The sequence below is a fragment of the Penicillium malachiteum genome, assembly GCF_028827825.1.
Source record: "Penicillium malachiteum strain IBT 17515 chromosome Unknown utg000003l:1.0-4950554.0:1.0-4952489.0, whole genome shotgun sequence".
Lineage (NCBI taxonomy): Eukaryota > Fungi > Ascomycota > Eurotiomycetes > Eurotiales > Aspergillaceae > Penicillium > Penicillium malachiteum.
Genome location: NW_026643096.1, coordinates 4,797,902 through 4,824,046, shown reverse-complemented (window position 1 = coordinate 4,824,046; position 26,145 = coordinate 4,797,902). Strand labels below are relative to the sequence as shown.

Here is a 26,145-nt window from a genome sequence, read left to right as displayed (position 1 = left end):
GAGTTTCACAACTAAGATACACTTGCGTACACTTGTGTACATGATTGATGTTGACTCCACTAAATGCTGGTTCCATCGAAAATCCGTTTCACTGGGTTTGTACATCATGCATCATTAACCCTGAAGGTTATGCCGCGACGTGAAAAGGTGAAGTTGAAGTTGAACTGATTAAAGTTGATAGTGACCAGGGGCGGAGATTTAATGGAGATCATTTACACCTTCACATTCTTCGCCGATCTTTGTCGGTCGCAAATTCCTTGATTGGTGTTCTCCACGCGGCTCTTATTCCCGATGGATCTGAACTGGGTTATTCTAGTCTGTTTCATAATGTGATTCAGGGACAACCATGATTCAACCTTGAGGGATCATTGGTATAAATCATCTCATTGTCACTGGATCTCCTGACTATGGTACATGAGAGTATTTCAACATTCATTGGCAACCCTACATGTATTCGAAAATGATGTCCATGTCTCCCTGGTACTTGTCCTGGCTGGTGAGCCTGACGACCTCAGCTTTGGCTGCAAGTCCAGCGGATTGGCGCACTCAGTCGATTTATTTCATGCTCACCGATCGATTTGCGAGGACTGATAATTCGACTACTGCTAGTTGTGATGCATCAATGGGTGTAAGTCACAGCATACACCTGTCCAGATGTATACAGGGCAAGGACTGACTGGTCATAGGTCTACTGTGGTGGTTCCTGGCAGGGAATCATCAACCATGTAAGCCCTTTATCTAGCATACCCCCTTGAAAATTTTATGTTCTGACTGTTTAAGCTTGATTACATCCAAAACATGGGATTCACTGCCATTTGGATTACACCAGTCACAGAACAACTCTCACAAGAGACTGCTGATGGAGAGGCATACCACGGGTACTGGCAGCAGGATATGTAAGTATTCCCACGATCATATGAAGTACCCGGTGACTGACTATGAAGCAGCTACTCCATCAATTCGAACTATGGCACCGCTGACGATCTCAAGTCTCTAGCCTCGGCCCTTCATGATCGGAACATGTATCTGATGGTCGATGTTGTTACCAATCACATGGTGAGTCTTCATAAGTCAACTATCTGGAAATCATAATACTGATCTAGCCCAACAGGGATATGCCGGTGCCGGTGATGCAGTAGACTACAGTGTTTTCAACCCCTTTAACTCGCAAGACTACTTCCACTCCTACTGCGAGATAACCGACTACTCCAATCTAACTATGGTCGAGCAATGCTGGGAGGGAGACACGATCGTCTCTCTCCCAGATCTTGATACAAAGTCTGAGACTGTCCAAACTATGTGGAATGACTGGATTACGGGTCTCGTTTCCAATTACTCTAGTAAGATAACGCATTCTCTATAGTCAGTACACTAAACTAATGACTCGCTCAGTTGATGGTCTGCGAATTGACTCAGTACTGGAAGTCCAGAAGGATTTCTGGTCTGGGTTTGAAAGTGCTGCTGGCGTCTACTGTATCGGAGAGGTTGACAATGGTGACGCGACCTTGGTCTGTCCCTATCAAGACGTCATGGATGGCGTTCTTGACTACCCTATGTATGACCTGTCTCATTCAAAGCAAAAAGATGGACATCACTGATACTTAATAGGTACTACCCCCTTCTCAGAGCCTTCGAGTCCTCCAGGGGAAGCATTAGTGATCTGTATGATATGATCAACACGATAAAATTAGACTGCTCCGACTCTACCCTCCTGGGCACATTCGTTGAAAACCATGATAATCCACGATTTGCATCGTATGTCCCTTTGCCAACCCCTTCCACTTATAATACTAACAACAATAGATACACGGACGATACGTCTCTTGCCAAGAACGCAGCCACGTTCACCATCATGTCAGACGGCATTCCAATCATTTACGCAGGCCAAGAGCAGCACTACAGTGGCAGCTCGGTCCCTAGCAACCGCGAAGCGGTCTGGCTATCAGGATACGACACTAATAGCGAGTTATACCAGCTAATCGCACAAGTAAACGCAATTCGAAACCAAGCTATCTACGCAGCGGAAGACTATATCACATACAAGGTACACATCAATTCCGAGTTCCTCTATCTTCAAGTTCCCATTTCTAATCGAAATTAGAATTACCCAATCTACCAAGACGATAACACGCTAGCCATGCGAAAAGGCTACGACGGATCCCAGACCATTACGATTCTCTCTAATCTAGGCACCGGCGGAAGTGAATATACCCTTTCATTATCCGGTACAGGCTACGAGTCGGGATGCATCGTGACTGAGATTTTCACATGCACCAATATCACAATTGATAACAATGGAGATGTATCAGTTGCAATGAATAGTGGAGAGCCGCGGATTTTGTATCCCAGTTCGAAGCTTAGCGGGTCCACACTGTGTTCATAGTTAAATTACGGTGAAAACCCGGTGAATCATTAGCTGAACTTCTTCCTTGCTAAGAGATAAGTGTAATTAAACTAAATTATTGACCGCGTCATGGCTCTAGGTATCCATATTGCAGATATTCAAGTTATTGCAAGTCATTTTATTCAGTGAAAATTAGATCATGTTGAAGTCGATCATTTCATTTTTGATTGATTACAAAAAGTAATCAAATATTATAACCAAAAGAACTCAAAATAATCCACCTGACCCATCCAAAATTGATATTTACTAGAAAAAGAAAAAAATCCTAAATTCCACATGTACAAATCCAACACCAAAAGACTAAAATAGAAAGAAACTAAAAATCATGAAGAGCCCTCGGCACCAGTCCGATAGGCATAGCACCACCAAGAACAGGAGCAGGATGCTGTTGAAACATCGCAGGAGCGGAGAAAGCGGGTTGAGAGGGGACGTAAGCGGGCATAAGCTGATCGAAAACACCATAACTATCAACAACAGGCTCAATACCACCTGCAGTAGGGATGAGCTGAGTCAGATCCAAATTTTCAGTGCGAGGAGGTTGCGATTGAGCGAACATGGCGCTTTTTAAGGCGTGAGTTGTTGGGGAAGATTGACCGGTCGCAGCTTCAGAGTATCTGCGTTGCACTTCACCAACGATAAAAGCAATACGGTATGAAAGGTGATCACTACTCGGAGCGAGATGGAGTAGGAAAGCTCGGACTTGGTCGATTAGGGAATCGGAGGGATTATAGTCGCAGAGAGTTAGGGCGGCGTAGCCGAGAATATAATAAACGTGGTCGATTAGACCTGGTGCAGCGGAGAAACGAGTTTGCATGGATCGCGAAATGATTAAACGGGCATTGCTGCATATTTCGGACACGAGTTGATCGGATTCGGATTGGATTCTTGTGGCGGTTCGGTGGAGGAGAAGTTGACAGAACCAGATACTCAGCTCTAGAGTGGATTGACCTTCGCTAGCTGTGGATTTGTTAGTAAGGATACAGCATTCTGCTCATTCTGATCAACATACAGAGGAGATGAGCCCATTCCATCTTCCAGCGCTCAATTTCTTCATATTCAACTTCTGCGAACTGGAGGCGCTGGGGGTGATTTTGGATTCTCAGCGCAATGCGATAGAGGGAGATCTCTGCGACCACTCGTCCATCCTCTTGTGTAGCTCGTGGATGATCCAAAATCCGAGAACAATGATCGAAATAATGAGATGGTACATTAACAGTACGTCCATATCCCAATGCGGAACTATGCTTTGTTAGTATATCATGGGATCGGCAATGTTCTGGAAGTACTCACTGTAAATGAGTTAGACAAAATGTATTCCAGAGACGCATCTGAGGAAGCATCTCATCAGGTAAAATACCCTTGGTGGGTTGACTGTGCAAGAAAGTAAAGGAGGTCAAGGCATGGTTAATTGAGATCCCGCTCAATAACCACGCATCCATAAATCCTTCCTTATGACCGGAAGTAGGATATAGACAAAGTAATGCAAGGGCCTGAAGCAGGTCATTTGTTAATGGAGACTTTCTCCAGAGAGTCTTTGTGACCGCATGCTGAACTTGCAGGGCGATCTCATGAGTAGTATTTGGAGGCATTCCCGGTAGATACCGAGAGGCTAATAAACAAGCAGTATTGAAGAGAAGAGGATTTGTCCGCTGAATATTTACGGAATGATCTATTGAGACCCAAGGACTGAAATAATCGACAAATCTGTAATCTGTTAGCACATTCAAGTTACATCAGACACAGGGGAAGCTCACAGTTCAATCAGTTTCAATGATAACTTAGCATCTACGATGCCTTGAGAGACAACATCTCCCAGCATCTCATTTTCAGAAGAAAACTGGTCTCTGTCACCGAAACACTCAAGTTGCAAGTCCCGAATAAACTGAACAGGCTTTAAAGTGAATGCTGCACCATTATCACTCGCTGCCTCATCTATACTGTTATTTCGCGTGGGGAAAATCGGACTGCTCGCAGCATGCGGCTGATTGACTATTTGTCGCATGAGATTAATCATCTCACCCATTCCCCGTTCTAAAGATACAAGTCGTTCTTCAATAGAGGGAATAGCAGCGTTGGCATCGGACCAAGTTGATGCATTGTCCTGATATCGCTCGGGTGTTTCAGGTAGCTCACATTCAAGCCTTTACAGAGGGAAAATTAGCCTGACACATTTTAATAAAAAAAAAAGCTCGCATTCGTATTCGCATTGGGCTTAGGCATTTCATAAATTGGAATAACCACCTGGGCACTGGGCAGCACAAACCTCAAAGAAAGACAACGACGACAAGCATGACCTCGAGGATCCAAATCACAACGAGTCTTCAATTTTCGACATGTATTACATGCAGTCATTGATCGACGAATTCTTCCACGGGGACGGGAATCCTGACCGACCGAGTCAAGTCGATGACCATCATCAGTCGCGGCTATGCTCTTCGTCTCCCACGACGAGGCACTATGTGAAGGTTCAGTTCGAGTCATTGAGAATTATTTGAGATCATTTGATTTAAATAGAAAGGTCAGAAGAGATCATAAGAGGTAGAGAAGAGGTCAGAAGAGGAATAAGTCAAATCAATTGGACCCTTTTGCCAAGGTTTCAAGTTCAAATGAAGATCATTCAAAAAATAGAAAAGGTGGAGAGAGTGGAAGGCTTATAACAGATAGAAGAGAAAAAGCTACAGTAGCCAATTGCGACAAGGTACTGATTACTGACGATATCATCCCTCCAGCTGCGCAGGTACAATGATCCACTTCATTAGAGCGGACCTGGGGTAATTCGTAAGGCATCCACCAATCTTAAAGTATCCCGAGCTTCTAGAAAGAGTATGATAGCCGGGTTCCTATTAAAATTGGAACTGAGAGAGAGGGGTTGATACATAATTCCCTGTTCTTTTTTTTTCTTTCTAATCTATTCTAGTTTCTATGCCGATGTGAACCGACTAGAAGGTCCGGGAGGCGTGGCACCATTCTCGATCGGATCTATGTTAGGGAAGAGTTTAGGAGACTTCTTATCGCAGATCTTTTCTATTTTCTTATTTTCTTATTTTCTTTTTATAATAATATTATTTTCTTTATTTTCATCTTTTTTTCTCCCCCTGATCTACTTTTACTCCGTACCCGGGTTGCATTTCTAGATGATTTCCACTTTAGTGCGGATATCTCCGAATTCAGGCCATTTGTACGAGATGCTTTTACGATTGCCACCCTAACTATTATCCAATAGATCATACAGATTTATAGAAAGTGGGGTTGATATCATATCACAGTGGGGAATATTAAGGAGTGGATGAGTTATTAGCATGTGCGAAAGGAATCTGGATAATGTTCAAAATAATCAAAATAAATCTGTTATTGGATGAAAGAGAAGAGGAAGCAATGTTACTCTGTAACTTTCTAGACCCGGCTAACACCGGATCGTTAACCGGCTAATGCAGACTTCTTAAACTAGCGTTATCCTTAGCGACCGTTTGGAAAGGACACAGGTTCATAGGAAGAAAACGTGCTTTCATAGTGTTCGTAATGTGGACATTAGTTAAATTGAATCCCGCATTCCCCGCTGGAAATCATTATCTTTAGTTCTCTGTGATCTTATCATTCCATGTATTCAGATATCTCCCAATTCTTGTTCATATGAATTCCAGATAGGTTCATTTTTGTTTCTTTCTTTGGCAAAATCCATTTAATCGCGCATTCTGAAGTTTAGCGAGGCGAGACCATGACAGCCGAGGCTCATTCGTCACCCCCACTGTAGACTCCACTTTGGCAGATTGCGGTTTAATCTACACAATTGTAGACGGTCTGGTACCTACCACTTCGAGATTTAGCGTAATCTTAGTTGGTCCGATGCGGGAACTTGTCAAGAAGCGGTCTGAAGTTCGAATATCTCGGACTTATCATAGCGATGCCATTGACTAGTGGTCCACGTCCAATATGGTCCACGTTGACCTTGAAGTTAGAATCAAAAGGAATTGCCCAAGTGTATTGTCAGACATTCATCCATAAACATCCATAAGCCTTGGAAGGATTCAATGTTACCAAAAAGGGCAGGTATCATTACCCCATATTCCCCTTTCATCACGTTTTGGGGGAAATCCTGCACTTGATCACGCCAAGCTTGATAGTAATGGTTCAAGAAAAGTCAAGCAATGCGCCTGTTGCAGTGGTCCTATCATCCATTCGTATTTTGGTGGTAGTCCAGCTGCAGGTCTAGGTCGAAAGGCTGCAAAGTGGATACAAAAAAAGACGGAAGGATCATTAGCTTCAAATCTTCGCCCCCATCTCTCCCTTCTCTTTCGGTCTTTCCTTTTCTCTCCGTGAGAGAGGTCCTGGGACCTGGGTCAAGAGATCGAATCACAAGAAAATCATTGATGGAACACCTGGGATATTAGAGGACTCTTACAGATAATTTCTCGCGCTTATGCAGGCCATCATTTTAGAAGCATGCAGCACTCGAAAAAGGCAAGACCATGATGATCGCACCAATCGTGGTTGATCCATGATTTATCTGTTCCAATCATGAATCCCATGAAACCAAAATCCTCTTTATGGTTGGACGGGGGGCCATCAAGCCATGGGCTTGTACCATTGGCGGATAAGAGATTTTCCTTTAGTCCAGTTCGCTAGGCATCCAGAAACAATAATCCTGCTTCCATGCATGAAAATTAACTTCAATCACCGTGGCTCAAAAGTCCAGCCACCAGTAATAAAAAAGCTTTTGTGACGACATTCAATAATATCATCAAAATTCGCCAGTCTGCTTCTGGGTTAGTGAAAGAAAGAAAAGAACTTTCTGGCGGAAGATAAGCAAAGTTCATGTAGGGAGGCGGATATCGCCGTCCGCTTTATGTCTCAAAGATAAGACTGCCATCATGAATGAATCTCCTCGAGTTGCCGATGCAAACCGCTCATATCAAAATTAAATGCCTCGAGTAGTAAGCGGCTTTATTAAAAATTGTTCGGGGGCGTATCTCGCTTAGCCAAAAAGCCGATTGCCATACCATTTTGGGTTGGAATATCCGACTGAACCGGGCCGGTCAGATTGCAATCCAGGGCCGGTACTCTGGAGAGAGAGAGTCTGGAGAGTACTCCAAGTAGAGGGCGCAGTTTCAGTATCAATCCATGGATCCTAGTTAACGCCAAAATGAGATATCAATTTCTTAAGTGGAGGACCAATTCTCTTTGAAATGGGATATTTCGAAAGTCCACGTATTAGTTGCGATGTCGGAACAATTGAGAGTCGTAAGTGAAGAAATTTGTCATTGGAATGACACATTCGAACGGATTGGATATGCGTGATGTCTGAAATATGCACAGTCTTGAAATTGCCATTGCAGAGTCCACTTGGGCATCGGCAGACACCGAAAAGGGTTCTAGAAGGTCCACATGTCCCAGATGTGTTGCTCTCAGATCTATGATGAGCATTGAGATATGTCGACATTTCAATGCTGTGATCCACCCGTGCTGGTCGATGGTATCGGGTTGCAATTGAGTATAAAACTCTTCATGAAGTCTGAACGGGCACCTGGGTATTAATACCCTGTCTCGCTGTTCACTTATGACAAATGGGTCCCACAAGAATCCTTCAAATATCGCCGACGGAGCAGGGTTTCACTGCATATCCGCTATGAGGTATCATTGTTGACAGGTCCAGATCTCGGGGATCACGCCGGCCCGGTGGTATATGGGGTTGTGCGACCTATACTGACGTCGGTCAATGGTTAGTCTGGGCTGTCGGGCCGGGAGATCATCATGTCGCAGGGTCTTTGATCCGAATTGGCAACCGGTTTGGGAATTTGTAACCGGTCTGGTTGACAACAAGCAGGGATTGGCAACTTCATCCCGAGCGCGTGTCGGACTTCTCTACCTCATTTCTCATCACGATGACCTCTGGGGCTTTGTTTGAACCTTTTTTTTTCTTGTTGACTTTCTCCTATATTGAAGGGGGAAGGCGCTGCGGAAGTGGGAAGGTGGTTGCAGAGCACTGGCATGAGTGAGGTGGACAAGAGGCGTTTTATCTCGATGAGCACATGTGATTGCAGGCATGATTCAAGTTCTCACCCTCAGTGCGGGTAGTAGACAAGAATATAAATGTGATTCGGACCGGATATACGCTGCCTAAATGCAAATTCAATCTGAGAGGGGTACTAGTTTCTTTGAGGAAGGTCACCAAGTACACCCGATAGATCAGTTGGCTAGACATGAGAAGAGACTGCATTGGTCAAATTCAACATACATTATGGAATGTGACTCATTTCGCTTGACAAAAGTAGTTAGAGCAAAGCTACCTTACCATCGGCTAAGCTGTCATATCGATATGATGAAAGCTCACTGGTTGTTCATCAGATTAGAATTGCCATTAATAGGTTTAGTCTTGGCTCTGTACCCCAATCTCCCGGAGAATGTTCATATCTCCCCGTACATTTACTTACCCCCGGTCAACATTCCCTCATCTTCACCAATTGAAAGACACTGAATCTGCAAAGCTTGATTTAGATTGCATGGGTGGATTTTTTTTTATTGGGTCCAGTTCCAAAACAGATGCAATATCATCACTTCATCCGGATTATCTCGGATCTTGAATATGAAAATTGAATGAAGGATCAAGTGACATACTGCTTAAGTATGATAGGATCGGCTAAGTGATATTCTCATCCCGATAGACGATCACAACTCTCGGATGTACCTAGTACATGAGAACTCGGCCAGACCAAATCGATGATTTATGATGCAACATTGGGATGAAAAGACAGCTGACCTCAACAATCAAGCTACACCACTTCGAGAATCGGTCCCAATCATCAGCAAAAGCTTAGCATTCTCACTAAGTCCACAGTAAGCAAGCCACTGGAACAAATATTCGTCACTGCTTGCTGAAAAGGGTAGGGAAGCATGCGTACACACAAGATTTCGGAGTATCCGGTATTCATACGTGTAGACTTTTAGATGATATAATGTATCTACTATAAGTTGAGAGGTCAGCTGAACTGGACGACTATCCTCATCGGACATCTGAAATTTGAATATTCAAATGATTTGGAGAAGAAATACCGATCACGCATGTTCCTGGACATACGTCTCCCGTGGTAGTCTCTTCCAGTGGAAGGCCTGATCCAAAGCTCCACCCGTGGATTGGCATATCGAGACACAAAGTCAAAAGAGATAAATTTCAAACATGGAAATAATATCCAGTAGACACATATAGAGACTCGGAGATTTGAGCATCATTTGCATAATTACTATTACTAGTAAAAGTACATGTTAGACGCCCGTTGTAACTTCCAACCTTGAACACGTTGGGGCAACCTGAAACCAAAAGGTTGAGAATGGACCAAAGACCTAAACATAACAAGGCGAGTCACCAATAAGAGAAAGACCGTCAAGCTTCAAGCTCTGTGTAGCTGGAGGCGGTTCAAATATTATCCAGAAACTGATCTTGGAGTAGTACTAGAATCTTACATCCTTGCATGCCAGGGTCCTCAGGCTTGGGGAGCTCGGCTAAATCAATTGATTAGAATTAATATCATATTTTCAAGCCACATGTGCATGCATAACTTGAGCGTTAGGGGTCAAATTTGAATGTCTCCACCCTACGTACCAACAAGTATATATACGAAATGCGCTAGAGTGAGATACGTACAACAAGATAAGACCAGGGCCATCGATCATTGAAAGTCTATGCCCAGGTGAACGCCTGGATCAACCTGGTTCCAATGTTGGAGTGCTATATCAATAAATTTTATGAAGTATCGTTTTAAGATCCGAATGTTTGAACTTGAATTTTAGCCCATGAAATCTAGCTCTGAGTTTTAACCTTTTAGCCAGACGGCAAACATTGAGGTCTTTCAAATATTACAAGGTTCCACTCTACTCGTACTCGTAATGAGTCACTCGAGGGGTTGTGACTTGAATAGAAAGGCTAAAGTATACGACTTGAGATAATTTACATCACCAAAAACGAATTTGAAGTCTTTCAGCTCCGAGTTTCGGGAAATAATGAATGCAAATGAACATTTCCCATAGAGAAGAAATCTCAAACTTGAAATTACATGCTCGAATCATGGACCTGTGTATATCCGAAATACAATTCAATCAGCATCGGTGGTTATGGCGATTGATCGTGTGGCGTCCAAGTCTCTCTGTAACTCCCCAATCTTCGTTTCCAAAGCAGCCACACAGTCCTTTCCAAGTGGCAGTCGAAGATAATCATACCCATCAACTGTAGCGTTTATAATTATTTTCGCTGCTTTCTCTGGGTCTCCTTTAAGCCAGTCCGGAACAACCGTAAGATTTCGAGACATGTTGAGCATCGCCTCAACTGGTGTGCCCTTGTAGCCGTCGCTGAAGCCATTCTCAAATGCCACAGGAACAACCTGACGAGTCGCAAATGGGGTTTTAAAAGCCCCAGGCTCCACAATTAGGACTTTGATTCCGAGGGTCCTGACCTCGTGGGATAGGGATTCGTGAAAAGCCTCGATTCCAAATTTACTAGCCGAATAAGTCCCTCGTCCAGGGCGTGCAATGAATCTAACCAGTATCAACCTCGATGTCAGTCCTACAATTTTAAAGCCTTTGATATGAAGGTATACACATACCCGGCGCCGCTGCTGATTAGAATGATGTGGCCCGAGCCTTTTTCACGCATGACTGGCAGACAGGCTCGGACAGCACGAAGAGGCCCATAGAAGTTCACCTCCATTTGATCGCGGACATCTTGTTCACTATATCAGGCTAAGCCAGAGCCACGTAAAATATTTCAGAACTGTCTGAGTTACAAACCTTGTATCCTCCACACCACCGATGAAAGCATATCCGGCACTGTTCACCAGAACATCCACGTCGTGCTCACGAGAGCACTTTGCAAATTGATCGTACGCATCATCTTGGGCAGGGTCGAGGCCTATCCAAATACCACCCTTCGCCGAAAATTCCGGATAGGTGATTTCGGCCTTGCTGACATCGCGTGTGGTTCCAATCACCTTATTTCCAGCTTGAAGAGCTTGCGAGGCAATCGACCTGCCCAAACCTGATGAGGCGCCGGTGATCAGCCAGGTCAATTTAGTGGCAGCCATAGTAATTCACTTGTGTGATTTGATTGATCGGTTCGGTGGGCGAGTTTCCGTTCCGTAAGAATACGTGCTACACTGGTAGAACTAATCACTCTGTAGTATTTTTAGGCGTGGGGAAACTGAAAAAAGTAGCGAACGACCAGCATATTTTGTAGTGAAGAGACGGGGACAACGGAGTTAAGACCTAATGTCCCTCTTCCTTGAGCTATCGTCCAAGATTTCTCATACTAGTCTGTCCCAACACATTAATGTGTTTGTTTTCTTCCATACTGCACATGTGCGGGGCCATGGTGGTTCGTTGTCGATTACATCACGATTCACGACAAGGCACCGGTCGGCTTCCAAGGTTCAACTTGGAATGATCTTTGACCTGAATCATCTAGTATGCATGTTCTAGTATTGATTCTGCGGTAATTGGAGCCACGCCCAATCATCTGGTATATTTGTGGATGTGATAATTGCCAGTGACCGATTCTCACGGAGTTTGGCGTTTAAATCCGTAACTATTCCGAGATCCCCTGACTCGATCCCTAGTACCACAAAAGGTCCAGTGGAACATTTGAACAGGCTGCTCTAAATTCCAGGTCTGAAGATTCAAGCTCAAGTTATTGTAATCATTAATTGTCCGATCCATTTGAAATTAAATCACCATATCGACGGCGAACTTCCATCGTTCGATATATCCGCACCCACTATGAGAAAATCACAACAGCATTGGAAATCATCAATCTCATGAGGCAGCCATTGAGAGCTGGAAAGCTGAGTAACGAAAAAAGGCAACAGAAATTCGCTGCACTCCAGCCTTCGAGTCTATACTCGCTTCTTAAAACACAACTTCAATGAACTGGGTACAAGGGTAAAATGCTCCTTCATTCCCTGTTCATACGCTGCTAAACTCATTCCAGGGGCCAGCTGTAGGTCATAGTCTGCGACAATTCGGGCAACGGTCGCCCGAATATTCAACAAAGCTAAGGGTTTGCCGATGCAGCCATATGTGCCTATAGAGAAGGGTGCATAGGCAGACGCATCAGGCATCAAATCAGGGCGTGAGTACCATCTTTCAGGGATAAACTCGTTCGGATTGATATAACAGTCCGGATCTGGTAAAACATTCTGTCAGTTAAGCTCATTAAATCATGGAAGGGCGAATGATTTACTTCGACCTAGCACGTATTGCGGACAATACACAGTTGTGTTTCCGGGTATGAATGTACCATCGATAGTTAGGCCTTCCGGTGGAGTTTCACGAGGAATTGCAGATGGGACTGGAGGAAACAGCCTCATTGCCTCATTTATAACACCATTCAAATGGTCGAGATCTTTTAAATCAACAGGTAGGTAATCTCCCAGTTCTGTTCGGGTCAAACCATCAATCTCAGCACGAAGTATACCTATATGCTGCGGTTGATCAACGAGGTATCTGAAGATACTTGTCAAGGTAGCTGATGCCGTGTCACTGAGACATCCTTTGTTAGCTTAATATCCTGCATCGGCATTTAAAGCTGGCAACATACCTCCCTGCGACGATGATGAGTTGCGCGTCACCTTGCAGCCAGTCCCACTCACGCTTACTGGGGGTCTGGTTATCCAAAGCCTTAAGAAGAGAACTCATGATATCTGTCGTATTTGACTTCATCTGTGGCATTTGTCAGAAAGTGAATATTCTAATGAAGGTCTTTCCTGGCTGAACTCACCTGCATACGCTTCTCCACTTGTTCGCCACAATAGGTTATGAACCCCCACCAGTCTTTTGACAGTCCCGGAACTGCTGTCATGAAGCGAAATAGCCATGCAGGAAGCATATATCCAACAGCCTCAAATGCCTTGTGAAGAAGTGCGATTGCACCATGTTCTTTGCTTGTCTCAAGCATGCCGAATGAAGCACCGAAGGCCAGATCGCCCATCACGTCAAAGGTGAATAAGTTGAACAATTTTGAAATGTCGAATGACTGGTCACCGGACTTATCAATTGCTTGAATCAATAGAGCACGATACCGAGTCATGCGAGTCTCGTAGTCTCGCAGGTTCTTTTCGCCAAATGCTCCGCTCCAAACACGGCGCCTTTTTTCGTGCAAAGATTTGTCACGAGTAGTATGTAAAGACACAATGGGCTTTGTCGAGTCATACCAAGCTGTTTTTGAACATTTTGATCCAGAGCCATAGATCGCTTGAACCGCTTTCGGGTGGACCACCGACAAGTCATTCGAACCGATTCGCAAGAAGAGCCCATGTCTTGCATGTAGATTTTCAAGCTGGCGGAAGGCATCCTGTTTTCCTAAGAAGGTTGTAAACCAAGCATTGGAGATCTTGCATCCCAGTGGACCGGGGAAGTCACGAAGCGGATGAAAGAATATTCGAAAGGCGATCAAGCTTCCATAAACGCCGGCGAGGTAAGATGCGAGTAGTGAGAATGACGATGAAGCGGATGTAGCGATAGGTACTTGGAGGAGGTTACTTTGTATGAATGTCAAGGATAAAAACACCGCTACTCCAGTCAAAAAATAGCTCATGCCATAAAGATGATGCTCGCCGATGCGAAAAAAGGCTAGGTGTGAGAAGATGCCAGCTATCACAGCGGGGATTGTCGCAATTGAAACCCCCATTTTGCTGGTCTGCTTTCACTAATCAGGATCAATAGACTTAGGCCAGGCCTATCGAGTTTTGATATGAGAAACACGGCAGATAAATGACAACGTCTCCATATAGCAAGCACTTTAATAAAAGCTTAGCTTGTGGTATTGTAGCCCACTTCGAAGACCGGGATATTCACGATCCACTTGAAGTGTTAATGGATTCAAGTTGGTCAAAGCTGAAGATTGAGCTGACATGATGACACTTAACTAATTTGAGATTTACCCCTCTTGAGTGCATCAATGCTGCAGGTGCATTGCACTAAATACGAGTCACATTGACCTTCAGGCGTACCAGATTAAGATACCCGATAGCCAACTAAAAATGAAAACAAGATAGGAGAAGATCCTTAAGATCATATTGCTCTCAATTTCACATACCTAATACTACCTATTCTTTATCTCATAATACGTTGTCAATCTCCGCCTTCTCTTCTCTTCAAATTGTTCAAGAAATTCCATCTATGAATGCTAGTCTCAGAGTGTCTACACTAGTGCTTACGGTCGCATCGCTCAACACTGACAGCTGAATTATCACATAAGCAAATTGAATAGTTAAGTTCCAAGGTTCTTCATAATGATAATATGATGCCGCAATATTGCTTCCTAATCCTATTTGGGTTAGTATAATATTGCGGTGAAAGTATTGATCTTATTTCATAGATTGATCATCATGGTCCAACTTGGAAGCACAAACTCCTTCGATATCAATGCAAACCTTCAAGTTCAAGTTGATTTTACCTGTTGACATCCATCACAATCGATAGAGTTCCCCCCTACGCTATGCCAGCTCATGGTGGCGCTGCCTCTTCGTAATGAAAACTCATCTGCCCAGTCTTTCCAAGGTTCAAGTTGGAATATGTGTCGTAACTTCCAGCTGAAGCCACAAAGTCACCCTCGGGGTATTAAGGACCCATCCCATGAGCTGTTCTTCGTATCTTGTCCCACATGTGCAGCCAGCTGAATAGTATCATCTCAACTGTTGACAACAAAACGAACATAAAATGATTCTGAGGACACGCCAGCTTTATTCCATGACAAAGCCCCATTCTAGATTATGGTTTAATCATTGACACGATGACTATCTCTTCTAGAAACCAGGACCTATCAGACCCAAACCATACTTCGTGGGGCTGAGCTGGAGTCCAAGGAATCCAAACACGCCCTCCCCGAATCTACAGAGGCAAGTAAAAATTCTCTATCAGTCCAATATTCACAGGAACTGACTCCTATGCAGAGCAAAGCTAATATGATTGACACTGTCCTCAATTTTATAAGCATCTTCTGGCTCTTCACAGAAAGCGATTTTCTCACATTCATTAGCCCAGTCAGTGCTTTTGGGATTCTCGGAGCTCTATCCGGGCCACTCCTCTTGCAAAATGCCGATGAACCTCTCAAAGTGATTTATCGATCTCCGCTGGTTCTGATCTTTAACTGGAGTAATTCGTTTATATTTGCCTTGGCAAACCAGCGACTACCGGAGTCTGTTGAAGAAGATCGATTAAACAAACCACGCAGACCTCTTCCTTCGGGCCGAATAACGCCGCTCGGTGCACGTCGAATTCTTCTCGTTTCATTACCTGTTGTGCTTTTTATTAACTATATCTTGGGGCCCTGGGTTGAAACATCCCTGCTGTTTACTCTGAATTGGATGTACAACGATCTAGGTGGTGGTGATGAAGGTGAGTAACCAGCCTCTACTGTTATCGGAATGCAGTCTCTGACATCAATGAGATGTTTGCAGATTTCGTTCTTAGAAACATCATCATTGGTATCGCATTTGGTCTATATAATGCGGGCTCCCTCAAGATTGCGGGTGGAGCCGGCTCAATTATCAACAACCAAGACATCATTTGGATCGGAATTATTAGTTCTGTGATCTTTACGACCATGCATGCGCAGGATTTAAAAGACCAAAAAGGTGATCAGAGCCGAGGAAGAAGGACAGCCCCAATTGTTTTGGGTGATCTTTTCGCTCGGCATACTATTGCGATTCCGATTGCTATCTGGTCCATTGTTTGTCCATTATTTTGGCAGTTAGACTTTGAAGGATGTGCTCTCACCGTGCCGTTAGGTGCATATATCATCTGGTGTCTTTATGCAGATAGAACCTTAAAGGGAGATTGGAGATCATGAAAACTGTGGACTCTTTGGCCTGTTCTCTTAGTAAGTGTTCCCCTTCGGCCCATGCACCTTGCGAATATCTTACCGACATCTGGATGTCATAGTATCTGCTCCCAGTAGTGAAAGGGATTTCGTCATTGGAGTTTCAGCTCTTCTGAACATACTGTCGGTCAGGCTACGATGCCGCTGCTGAGCCCTGGAGGTTGCGGAAGAATGGTACGAGATATTGCTTTCACCTGGGCGACATTCAATGAAGTGTTGATATTGGATATGTCTTAGTGGAACACACTAACTTTAACTTGAAGTGCAGGAAGTTTCATGATTGAATGACTATTACTATTAATGAGTCTTTGTAGTCTCTTTCTTGATAAATGCAACTTTTGAATGCAGATTAGACTTGACTCCGCTGTCGTCACAAATATGTAGGCTTTGGATACCCTCTCAGTAGATGTCGTGATCGAGATTTTCATCTTTCGAGGTGCCGGAGATTGGATTAAAAGCTTTGAGCTTCTTCGTTTGTATTGAATAGGACCACTACTCTACTCCTTAATTATTCGGAGCGATAGAACGTCATTCTATCAGGCTCCATACTATCTATCCCTTCTTCCGTCCCAACTTAGATCCAAGAACTCCTGCAATCCACTGTACATTCTGGAGGCCTGACATTAGACAAAGCAGATCCTTCAAGTATCAGGAATGAAGTTTAATCCTTCGACCTCCAGGGAGGGAATGTAACGCAACGCGACACTGGACAACTTGAAGGTGCGGTCAATATAACAAAATTTAAACCTTGGAACGCATACTAGGTTGTAAAGTCCAGGTGCGATGTGGTAACATGCATATGTGACAGCCTTATGTTGTGTATTCCGCCTCAAATCTTGTTTTCTCGTCTCTCCCTTACAGAACAAGACCAGATTCAAGTTTTACGACCTCACCGAACGTGTGAATGCTGGAGGTCAGCCTGAATCTACCTTAGGTACTTTATTTCTTACTACATGACTCAAGTTCAAGATGACATCCATTGGATTCTAGGTAGCAGTGCGTGCAGTGCAGTGTTGGTACTAGTAATATTTTCATTTAGTCTGAATTACACTCTCTCCTCTACTTTCTGCATATGCACGTATGCGCTTCAAATGTTCGTGCTCATGAATCATGATGTGGCTAATACTAGTAGTATCTAAGCGTTAGCACCAACCCGGCATAGTGCAGCTGTCAGCTTAATCCTGTAGTCCTGCAAACTTTCACTAGTGATAAAATGTCACCTAGCCGGATTTACCGACTACTTCATGTCTGCAGTCATCATCCTTAAGGTCCACCGGGCACAGCGAACCAGTTCCCCACCTGCATTTGCACTCAAAATGTCGAAGACCCAAATAAATCCCAGTGGATTCCAAGGTTAAGGAGATTCGGCCGATTCCAGAAGAAAAGTCAATAGTGTTAGTGGTCTTCAAGGTTACTAAGTCTACATTGGCCAGACTAACCGGCACTATTGAATTCGCTACGTAGAACGGTGGGTCTGGGTCGATCATCCCGTCAAAGTGACTGTAAAGACATACATAAAATAATTTATTAGCAACCCGGACTAGCATTCCGTATTCCAGGTCCATGGATGTCGTATGATCAAATCTAGAGAGTTCTCCGCATAATTGTAGCCCTGAAGGGTCCACGACTCCAACATTGAAGTACGCCCGACGCCTCACACCTGGGCAAATGGGTACCCAACCTAAGAAGGAAGGAGGCATCAATGTTACATGATCGACTGCAGATAACATTCAAATTGAACATAAAAATATAGAAAAATATACATAAAGGAACTTGAAGGGCTCAAAATCGAGACCTGTCATGTTTTCTCCGCGTATTCCGAAATGAATCCCGTAAAATGAAACAGACGAAAAAAGCAACACTTGACAAATCCAGCAAATTCAAAAGAAATGAAAGAAAAAGAAATTATCGATCCTTTGCCAGTATTGGTTGCATGAAACACACCGATGAACACCCTCACGAACGCCTCGATATGCATTAGATCGTCATTGCGCACCCGTGACATGAGATAGATCACATTTTGAAAAGTGACAGCTCCAACCTTGGAAATGAACTCATGCTGTAACCGAGAAAGCAAAATAAAATAATATAATATAATATAATATTGTGATACTCCTCGCAGCTCGGGGATGTACAGCACGAACAGCCGCTGTGACACCCCATCGTGCACCTAGACGTCATGGGCTGAATTCACCGCTATGTGATGAATCAATTTATGTGCTCAATCCTTTATTCCAGACTAGACCAGGGTTGAAGGGTAAATATTTCCGTATAGTTTGATTCGTGCAATAGCAGTAGCATCATGATCCTTGTTATCTTGCGCATCCTGCGCGTCAGGAATCTTGTTCCCATAGGTAGGGGCTTGCATAACCGCGCCCAATGCTTTGCTTCTCCCCTGTCGGGGAGGGGGGGGGATCCTGTCGAGATAATGGATAGTCAGTTTATTTCCATTTCCTCGTGTCCTTGTCGATACCCTTGTTCTTCAATGTTTGTTTCCAGATGTTCCTCTGCAGTTATGTGCTGTCTTATACGTGGCGCTCTGGGAGTACGGAAAGATGACCCGACCATACGATACTACTAGGTATACATGGATGTACTGATTAGCACGAGCTCCGAGTCGGGGAGTTCAAGTTTTTAATGATCCTGATCGAACCCCGAGTAAATCCACCTTGAACCAAATTCAAGTTTAAATAATGTTGTTCTTTGTTCTTTGTTCTTTGTTCTTTGTATCCTATCGGACATGTTCCGTATTTGGAATTGGAATTCATCCCCAATAACAAGGCGCCGGCGCTTTATTTCCACTTAGATTTTTAGATTCCCCATGAGTTCATCGCAATTTCAGATTATCTAGACTTAAACGGTCTGGAATTGTCTCGGAGAAGAGAATCAAAAAGGAAAGAAACAGACCAATTAAGAAAGCCAAGTATGGTTCAGCGTATCACGACTTAGATTATAGCTCCACATACAGGGATGTCGTAGGCATAAAAGCCCCGAGATTACTCCATAAAGAAGCAGATCATTTACGATTGGATTATAAGATTCACGTGGAATTAATTAAATTCAAATTCAAATTCAAAAATTGAATTTGAATCCTAATCAGCCCCATCTACGCAGCATCTGGACGGAGTGGAACAATTTGAGACCAAACTAAGACTCGAACACCTAAAATCGAAGAACTCAATTCAAATTCAAATGTTCCAGACAATGCTTAGAAGTTTCAATTTTTAAAATATGAAATCCAAAAAAAAAAAAAAACTTAAATTAAGGCTGCATTCTTGACAGGCTCTGACAGGCGTCATTCCATGAAGGTGATAGACATTCGGTAAATAAATTCCGCAAATTCCGCTATATTAACCGCGCAAAAAACCAACTCTAAGCGCTTCAAGTGTTACCCAGATGTCAAAAAGGGTAGACCGAGGAGTTCACGGATCACGGAGGTAAATATAACTAGTACCTCGGTACTAATATGTACTAATATACTAGTGACTCCGTAATAAGGAGTTAAATTTTTCAGCTGGGATACCTAGTGGAGGATAGTGGAGACAGAAAGTGGCAGGTTTGAAGTGGAAACAATTGAAAATAAGTGAAAATAATGGGAAACTGGATCCATGGAAAGTAGACCCAATATTGAGATGATCCGAACAAACCTTGGAAGCTGAAGCCCTTGAAGCCAAAGGTGTAATACTCCGAGTTCTCCGATCTCTTTGATATCCACTTGATTTAATATGTAAAGGATCTCAATACGATGTTTCAAGGCAAAACCGGGGTTTGTCCGTATTCAATTCAAAATGTTCATGAGCTGAACTCTTTTTTTCTTCTCAGCTCAAGGGGCTGGTGGTGATCAGCATTGGGATTGGCTTATAATCTTGTTAATAGTGGCTCCCGTGCCGCTTAGTCGTAAGGCATGATCCACGTTTCCCGTCATGCGTGCAATAATTTTAGGATCGTCGAGTCTTGGTGGGGGATAATACCTGGGTAACTAGGTACCTAGGTAGAATATCAAAAGGAAAGAGTAAATTTTAATAAAATACTATGAAAGTGAAAGTGAAAATGAAAATAAAAGCAAGGAGACATTAATTCAAATCATAACTTGAACCCGATCCCCCGGAAACTCCCTAATAATGCAATTTTCGTCTTAGGCCCAATGCACTCTGAGAGGCACACGATGCGTTGTGAGATGCAATGTGATGCGCTCTGTGCGAGCGACATGAGATTCGATCAAAAAACTTGAAACCCATAATTTGCCCAACCAGTTCTCCCGCTATAAATAACCAAACATTTCAAAAAAAAAAATAAAAAAATAAAAAAATAAAAAATAAAATAAAAAATAAGGGTATCAAGACATGATATCTGAAGCTTCCTATCTCATGACATAGGGACCTCGATAAACAAAACGACTGGACAATCTTGAAACTGAGAATAAAACATAAGAGAAATAAAAATGCCAGTCTATCTCCAAGCAATACCATTTCCCCAACCCCATGACTCATATATGAAAGTAGAAAGGAAAAAAAAGGGAATAATCCCGGTCGTAATCCGAACGCTAGCGTTGTCGATGCGTGTATCGTGTGCATGGTGTCGATAATAATAGTAATAAAAGGCCGTAATCGAGTAGAAAGTAATAGTGAGGCTCTCTTGTTCCGCGGAGAAGGGAACTTTTGAGAGTTTAATGATGAGGCGAGGCTAGGTCGGAGCCTTGGTCAACATCGCTGAAAGGTGAATGTCGCGAGGAGTCATCAGCACCAGTTCGCATTTGATTACGCAAAGCAGGGAGTTGTCTCCTCCGAGCATTAATAAACCAATTGCTGATCTAGTCCATAATTAGTAAAAATGATCAATAGATCAAAAACGAAGTAAAAGAATACTCACCTGACTAATTGATAACCCAGTACGAGTCATAAACATCTGCTTATCCTCTTCACTAGGATAAGGATGATCCAAATGATCATGAAACCAAGCCCTCAAGATATCCGTAACAGGTTTCGGCAAATTACCACGACGACGTTTACTCTTTGAATCGATCGCATCACTCATAACACCAAAATTCGTCTGTTGAGGATGTGCCATCATAGGAGGCGACAATTGTTCGGGTTCACCCTGGTAAGCCATAGGGTGGGCATACTGCTGTGCATGCATTATGGGGGCTGGGTATTGATCTGCGGCTCTGCGGTCGACCATGGGAGCTGGGATGGGGGGCTGAGCTCGATATTCGTGTGTGTAAGGCTCAGAGCGTGGGGCCATTCTCTCTTGGTAAACCTTCCTCTCTGGCATGGATTGCAAGTCTCGAATCGGTGGGAGAATAGGACTGGGACCACGCGCGGAACTTTCGCCTAGACGCATAGATAAATGGTCTCCCATCGATGGTGGATGTTCCCCGGACCGAGTTGTATATTCATGACCATGTTCTCTGTATGGTGCTTTGGGAGATTGGTTGGGATATCCAGGCATAGAGCGAGGGTCGGCCATTTCATGTCCATGTCCGGAACCAGGACGCTCATGTGATTGTCGCGAGTTATAATATGTGGAAGAATCGATCTCGTCATGAAGGTGAGGTGGGAGAAGCTATTATAAGAGGGATTAGTTTGAAAAGAAACTTTTTTTATTGCAAATATTAGTGGCGCGACTGAATATTTCTTACCTCGCGGAAAGAAGGAAGTTGCTGAGAATGACCAACCGGGGGCCGGCTTGCATAAGAAATGGCCATGTCGGTATCTTCGTCCTCACGGGACTGTGACATAGACGTATAAATGTGGGATAGAGTGGAAAGAACAGGAATAATTTGACAGAGATCGAACAAAAACTATACAAGTTGAAGATTAGATTTGGATCAAGCTTCAAAGATCACCACGATCACCACGCGAGCGCCACCTTTTAGTAGATGGAGAAAGGAACTCGGAGTATAACAGTGGAACAAAGAACTTGAAAAGAACATTTGAAGGCTGAGAATATAAGTAACTGTAAGACTCACCAAGGGAAAAAGGCTGAATTTACGTTGACATGTCAGGAGCCAAGATCATGCAAGGTTGGGAGAATGGAAATGCGGACTCCAAATAATGCAGGGCCATGTACATTTTAAAATAAAAACGAGTCCATTACGGAGTACAGCTGGGCAAGGTCCATGGAAAAGAAGAACCAGGGGGGGGCCCAGAAAAAATGACGATCGTGGAAGTGGGTACTGGAGGAACCCACCACACCTCCGAAGGCATGCAGAGAGGGGTGGTTAAGTGTAAATCTTAGTAAATCTAGTCAATCTAGTTCAATCCTGGTCAATCCTAGTTCATCTTGGGATTAGTTCGTTCTTTGGAGCATAAGGTTGACCTTGACAGATAGTGGGATCTCCTGTCAGGAATAGTGGGAAGAGAGGATCTATCAGGTGGCGCAGAATTATTTTATTATTTTTATTTAATAAATCAGAATCAAGAAAAAGGAATAAATCATATTTCATCATATTTGTTATAATAATATTCTAATATTATTCTAATATTCTGATATTATAATCTTATAATTCCTTTGGGATATTGTGTATTTTTAACCTGACACTTATTCCCATACGACCCCGATATGTCAAACTAATACTAACAGAACTTGGAACGAACTTGTTAGAAACTTGAACTAATTTTTAGTTAGAAACACTCTTTCCACACTTTCTCCAGTATGAACCCTATGAACCTGACACATAGGGTTCAATAAGGGGAGATCAGCCGTCACCAGAATTTGACCTCACATTTTGGGGTTTTGGCTTTTCGGGTCTGGTAAAGTGTGAACCATGAATCAAGAAATAAATAAAATAAAATAATAAAAATAATAAAAATAATAAAAAACAATAATAATCATTATTATGATTATATTAAATCAGATCTCAATCGGCAAGGCCCGCGATCTTAACATACTCTACTCCGTACTCGACACATACCAGGATGCCGGCAGCAACAGCCGCAGGGGGGGGGGAAGCACTTGAGAAAGGAAAGTAACAGGTAAGTGGAGAGCGGCATGTCGTGATGTTCCTGAGTCAAGCTGAACCTAATTAATCCAATTAATTCAAATACATTTTGAGTGCTTTTTTTTGTGGAGACTCTGGGAGTAACAAATCTGAAGGATTTTCCCTAAAAAGTCAAAAGGATTGTACCCAGTAGGATCATCGTAGTCATCGTGACTGGTTCCCATTAGATCGTGACTTGGACCCGAGGAGTTTATCCAGGTGGGTAAGGGTCATTTTTTCTTTTCTTGGGAATTGTGAGAAGTGATTAATGTAAAATGATTCTGCTAGTATTAGTATTTAATGGTATGCGGTCACACTTGGCTCGATCATCCTGGTAAACTTCTGATCGGTGGACACGGAGATCGATCGACACATGAAAGGGAGAAGACCTAAACAGGCTAGAATAGAGTGACATCCGTGGTGTGGTGTTCTTGGCATCATTGGAGTTCTGGACAGGGATGGGTAGATCTCCTAGGGGTTCTTCAAATCGTTCTCCACTTCCTTCGAGATGAACCATACAGAGAGTGTGGCGCGCCGGATCCACGCCCATGGTCACTCTTGCACTCCCGTACGTCAGATCACCCACACGGAGAATCCGCTTGGATCCATCGTGACGCGCCTGGATACGAAATGGTGAATTGTACGGAGTGCGGATGTACTATATTGGAAAGAGAAAAGAGGAAAAGAAGACAAATGGGTGGGAGGTGCAGCTGATGGCTGATGGCTGATGGCTGATGGACGACATACATATGATATCTCAAGTATGATTCTGTTTCTTCACTTTTTCTTTTTTCTTCTTTTCTCATTTTTTTCTCACTTTGGATTTTATTTTATTTTTATCTCATTTTTATTCTATTTTTTTGGTTTGACTCCATCCGCTAGGGGGGTTAGACTGACGTGGTTAGATAACATTCTTCCACTCCCCGGGATTTGGGATTTGATTACCCCTCAATGTGACATGAAGCGAGAGAGATCGCCACCTTTGCGGCTCGCTTTCGCCTACTTTCACCTTTAGTACAGAGTACTCCGTACTAATAATACAATACTCTGAAGTGAAAGGAAGAGAAAAACCCATACCCACTTTGGTCCACATTTAGGCTGACAATAATGGCGAAGTCCGGTCCTACTCCAAGTTTTTTTCCCCCCATCGGAGATCCTCCCAAGTGGGGGCTTTTCAAACCAGAAAACAAAAAAGAAAAAGGAAAGAAAAAAAGAAAAAAAGAAAAAAAGGGATGGACAATAATGAGCCGTGTGATCCAGTATTTGGTCCAACCAAAAACCAATTTCACTTCCCTTGGTCCAGTGCCCGGTTCTTGGGAAATCGTGGCGGCAAACCCGGTGCGGTTCCTGGGAGTAAGACGGGATGCAAGTCAACAAGGACCCGAGACATTTTTATGGGTTACGAGATAAAATTAACCTAACATTAAAACTATTGTTGCCTACAGGGAATGCACATAGTACAATCTGTTTCGAGTTCATGTTTGAGGGAAATCAAACATACACGGACTTCCTCCGTATGGATTCACTATTCTGTCTCACATTCATGTTAACTTTTGGTTCATGAATACCTTACTGAACAAGGCAGTCATGTCCGGAGCTTAAGCAGCTCCAGTTGTTGGCTCGAACGCCACACGCGATTAACCAGGCGTCAAAAATTGGTGGAATTGGTGGAATTGGTGGAATTGGTGGAATTGGTGGAATTGGTGGAAATGCTCCAAAATGCTGGAAAATGCTAAGATTCTGATCCACTCCGATCTATTCCTATTTCCCCTTTCGATTCCAAGGAATTTGGATCCAGCCTCCACGAGGCTTGATCGGGATCTTAATGTGATTCGTCCAATCTTCAACATTTGAAGGGCCCTAATCTTCAATAGTTGGGACTTTTGTTTTCTTTGTTACGTATGACCTGGAATCAATTCCCGATCTTTTCCTTCTCCTTGTGCCTTGGTACACCAGGTTACCCAGGTGGACTTGGTAGTATCATGATACGAAGAACTCTGTCCAGATGTACTTCATATTCCTTTTTATGCAGTTTGATCTATAATCAAATATGACAGAGAAAAAAAAAAGTTCAACTTGAATCTCCACTTTTTTTCTCCCTCTCATGAATAACTCCTACACAAGATCGACCTCTCCGAGATCGTGCATAAAATGGGGGGAAGATGCAGATCATCGGATCTTGTTTATGATCAGGTATAGTTCAGATGTTCTTCCGGGGAATGAGCGGAGGAATTACTCCAGAACTGTGGAATAGCGCTATGCACCATGCAGGAATTTGTCATCGTGCAACCTGGGTTTCCCGGTACTTGGGTATGATTGCATTCGATTGCATTCTTTGGTGGGAACCTTAACTTCTTCTAAGATTGAGGTCATAGCGAGGGTTTAATCATATTAGTGTTCAGTTGATACGTTCATTTGTACTTGAGGTGACGAACCATCTACGCAGTGGCTAAGCTTATAGAACGAACCTAAGAATCTTGTTAACCAATCATCACATCTTTTAATCTATGTATTAATCCATGTTTTAATTTCTGTATTAATTCCTGTAACAAGGTTCATCTGTCACTTCAATAGTACTCATTCACGACCAGGGAACCTGGTCTATCATCCTGGTCATAACATTTTGAATATTAAACATTGAAGCGCCATGACCTCAAGTACTCATAGGTATCCAATGTTCCAATGTTTGGTCTCATTAATGAGTATTCTTCACGTTTGTCTAGATCTCATTCGTCCAGATTTAAATCACACCCGCATCAGTCACTTAGCAAATATCAGTCCAGAATGTAAGGAGTGGCGCAGTCGTGGCAGGGCAACCAGTGAAAAAAAAAATTAATAATAATAATAATAAAATAAAAAACCAATAAATCAACTCGGTATTTGACTTCGGCTGTCGCCTGT

The 26,145-nt window shown here is 43.2% G+C and overlaps 6 protein-coding genes across 6 annotated transcripts; 2 read left to right on the top strand and 4 right to left on the bottom strand.

Moving 5' to 3' along the window:
• Positions 1 to 460: 460 nt before the first annotated feature.
• On the top strand, positions 461 to 2,383 carry N7483_008091 (alpha-amylase; the record flags this gene model as incomplete). The annotated part of the gene is made up of 9 exons (XM_057091528.1): positions 461 to 628; positions 687 to 725; positions 781 to 896; positions 948 to 1,056; positions 1,112 to 1,340; positions 1,393 to 1,555; positions 1,609 to 1,755; positions 1,804 to 2,044; positions 2,102 to 2,383. The coding sequence occupies 9 exons, from the start codon at positions 461 to 463 to the stop codon at positions 2,381 to 2,383; spliced, it is 1,494 nt and encodes a 497-aa protein (XP_056946269.1).
• A 337-nt stretch (positions 2,384 to 2,720) lies between these two features.
• Positions 2,721 to 4,885, bottom strand: N7483_008090 (Transcriptional activator of proteases prtT; the record flags this gene model as incomplete). Its single annotated transcript, XM_057091527.1, has 5 exons — positions 2,721 to 3,361; positions 3,414 to 3,643; positions 3,695 to 4,108; positions 4,159 to 4,545; positions 4,668 to 4,885. 5 exons carry the CDS (start codon positions 4,883 to 4,885, stop codon positions 2,721 to 2,723), a joined length of 1,890 nt encoding a protein of 629 aa, XP_056946268.1.
• Positions 4,886 to 10,488: 5,603 nt separating this feature from the next.
• On the bottom strand, positions 10,489 to 11,472 carry N7483_008089 (SDR family oxidoreductase; the record flags this gene model as incomplete). Its single annotated transcript, XM_057091526.1, has 3 exons — positions 10,489 to 10,927; positions 10,996 to 11,121; positions 11,180 to 11,472. 3 exons carry the CDS (start codon positions 11,470 to 11,472, stop codon positions 10,489 to 10,491), a joined length of 858 nt encoding a protein of 285 aa, XP_056946267.1.
• Positions 11,473 to 12,279: 807 nt separating this feature from the next.
• N7483_008088 (cytochrome P450) lies at positions 12,280 to 13,735 on the bottom strand (the record flags this gene model as incomplete). Its single annotated transcript, XM_057091525.1, has 5 exons — positions 12,280 to 12,569; positions 12,627 to 12,925; positions 12,984 to 13,105; positions 13,164 to 13,530; positions 13,575 to 13,735. The coding sequence occupies 5 exons, from the start codon at positions 13,733 to 13,735 to the stop codon at positions 12,280 to 12,282; spliced, it is 1,239 nt and encodes a 412-aa protein (XP_056946266.1).
• A 1,613-nt stretch (positions 13,736 to 15,348) lies between these two features.
• On the top strand, positions 15,349 to 16,235 carry N7483_008087 (UbiA family prenyltransferase; the record flags this gene model as incomplete). Its single annotated transcript, XM_057091524.1, has 2 exons — positions 15,349 to 15,781; positions 15,844 to 16,235. 2 exons carry the CDS (start codon positions 15,349 to 15,351, stop codon positions 16,233 to 16,235), a joined length of 825 nt encoding a protein of 274 aa, XP_056946265.1.
• A 4,696-nt stretch (positions 16,236 to 20,931) lies between these two features.
• Positions 20,932 to 22,002, bottom strand: N7483_008086 (homeobox domain-containing protein; the record flags this gene model as incomplete). Its single annotated transcript, XM_057091523.1, has 3 exons — positions 20,932 to 21,075; positions 21,135 to 21,827; positions 21,904 to 22,002. 3 exons carry the CDS (start codon positions 22,000 to 22,002, stop codon positions 20,932 to 20,934), a joined length of 936 nt encoding a protein of 311 aa, XP_056946264.1.
• Between the last annotated feature and the right edge of the window lie 4,143 nt (positions 22,003 to 26,145).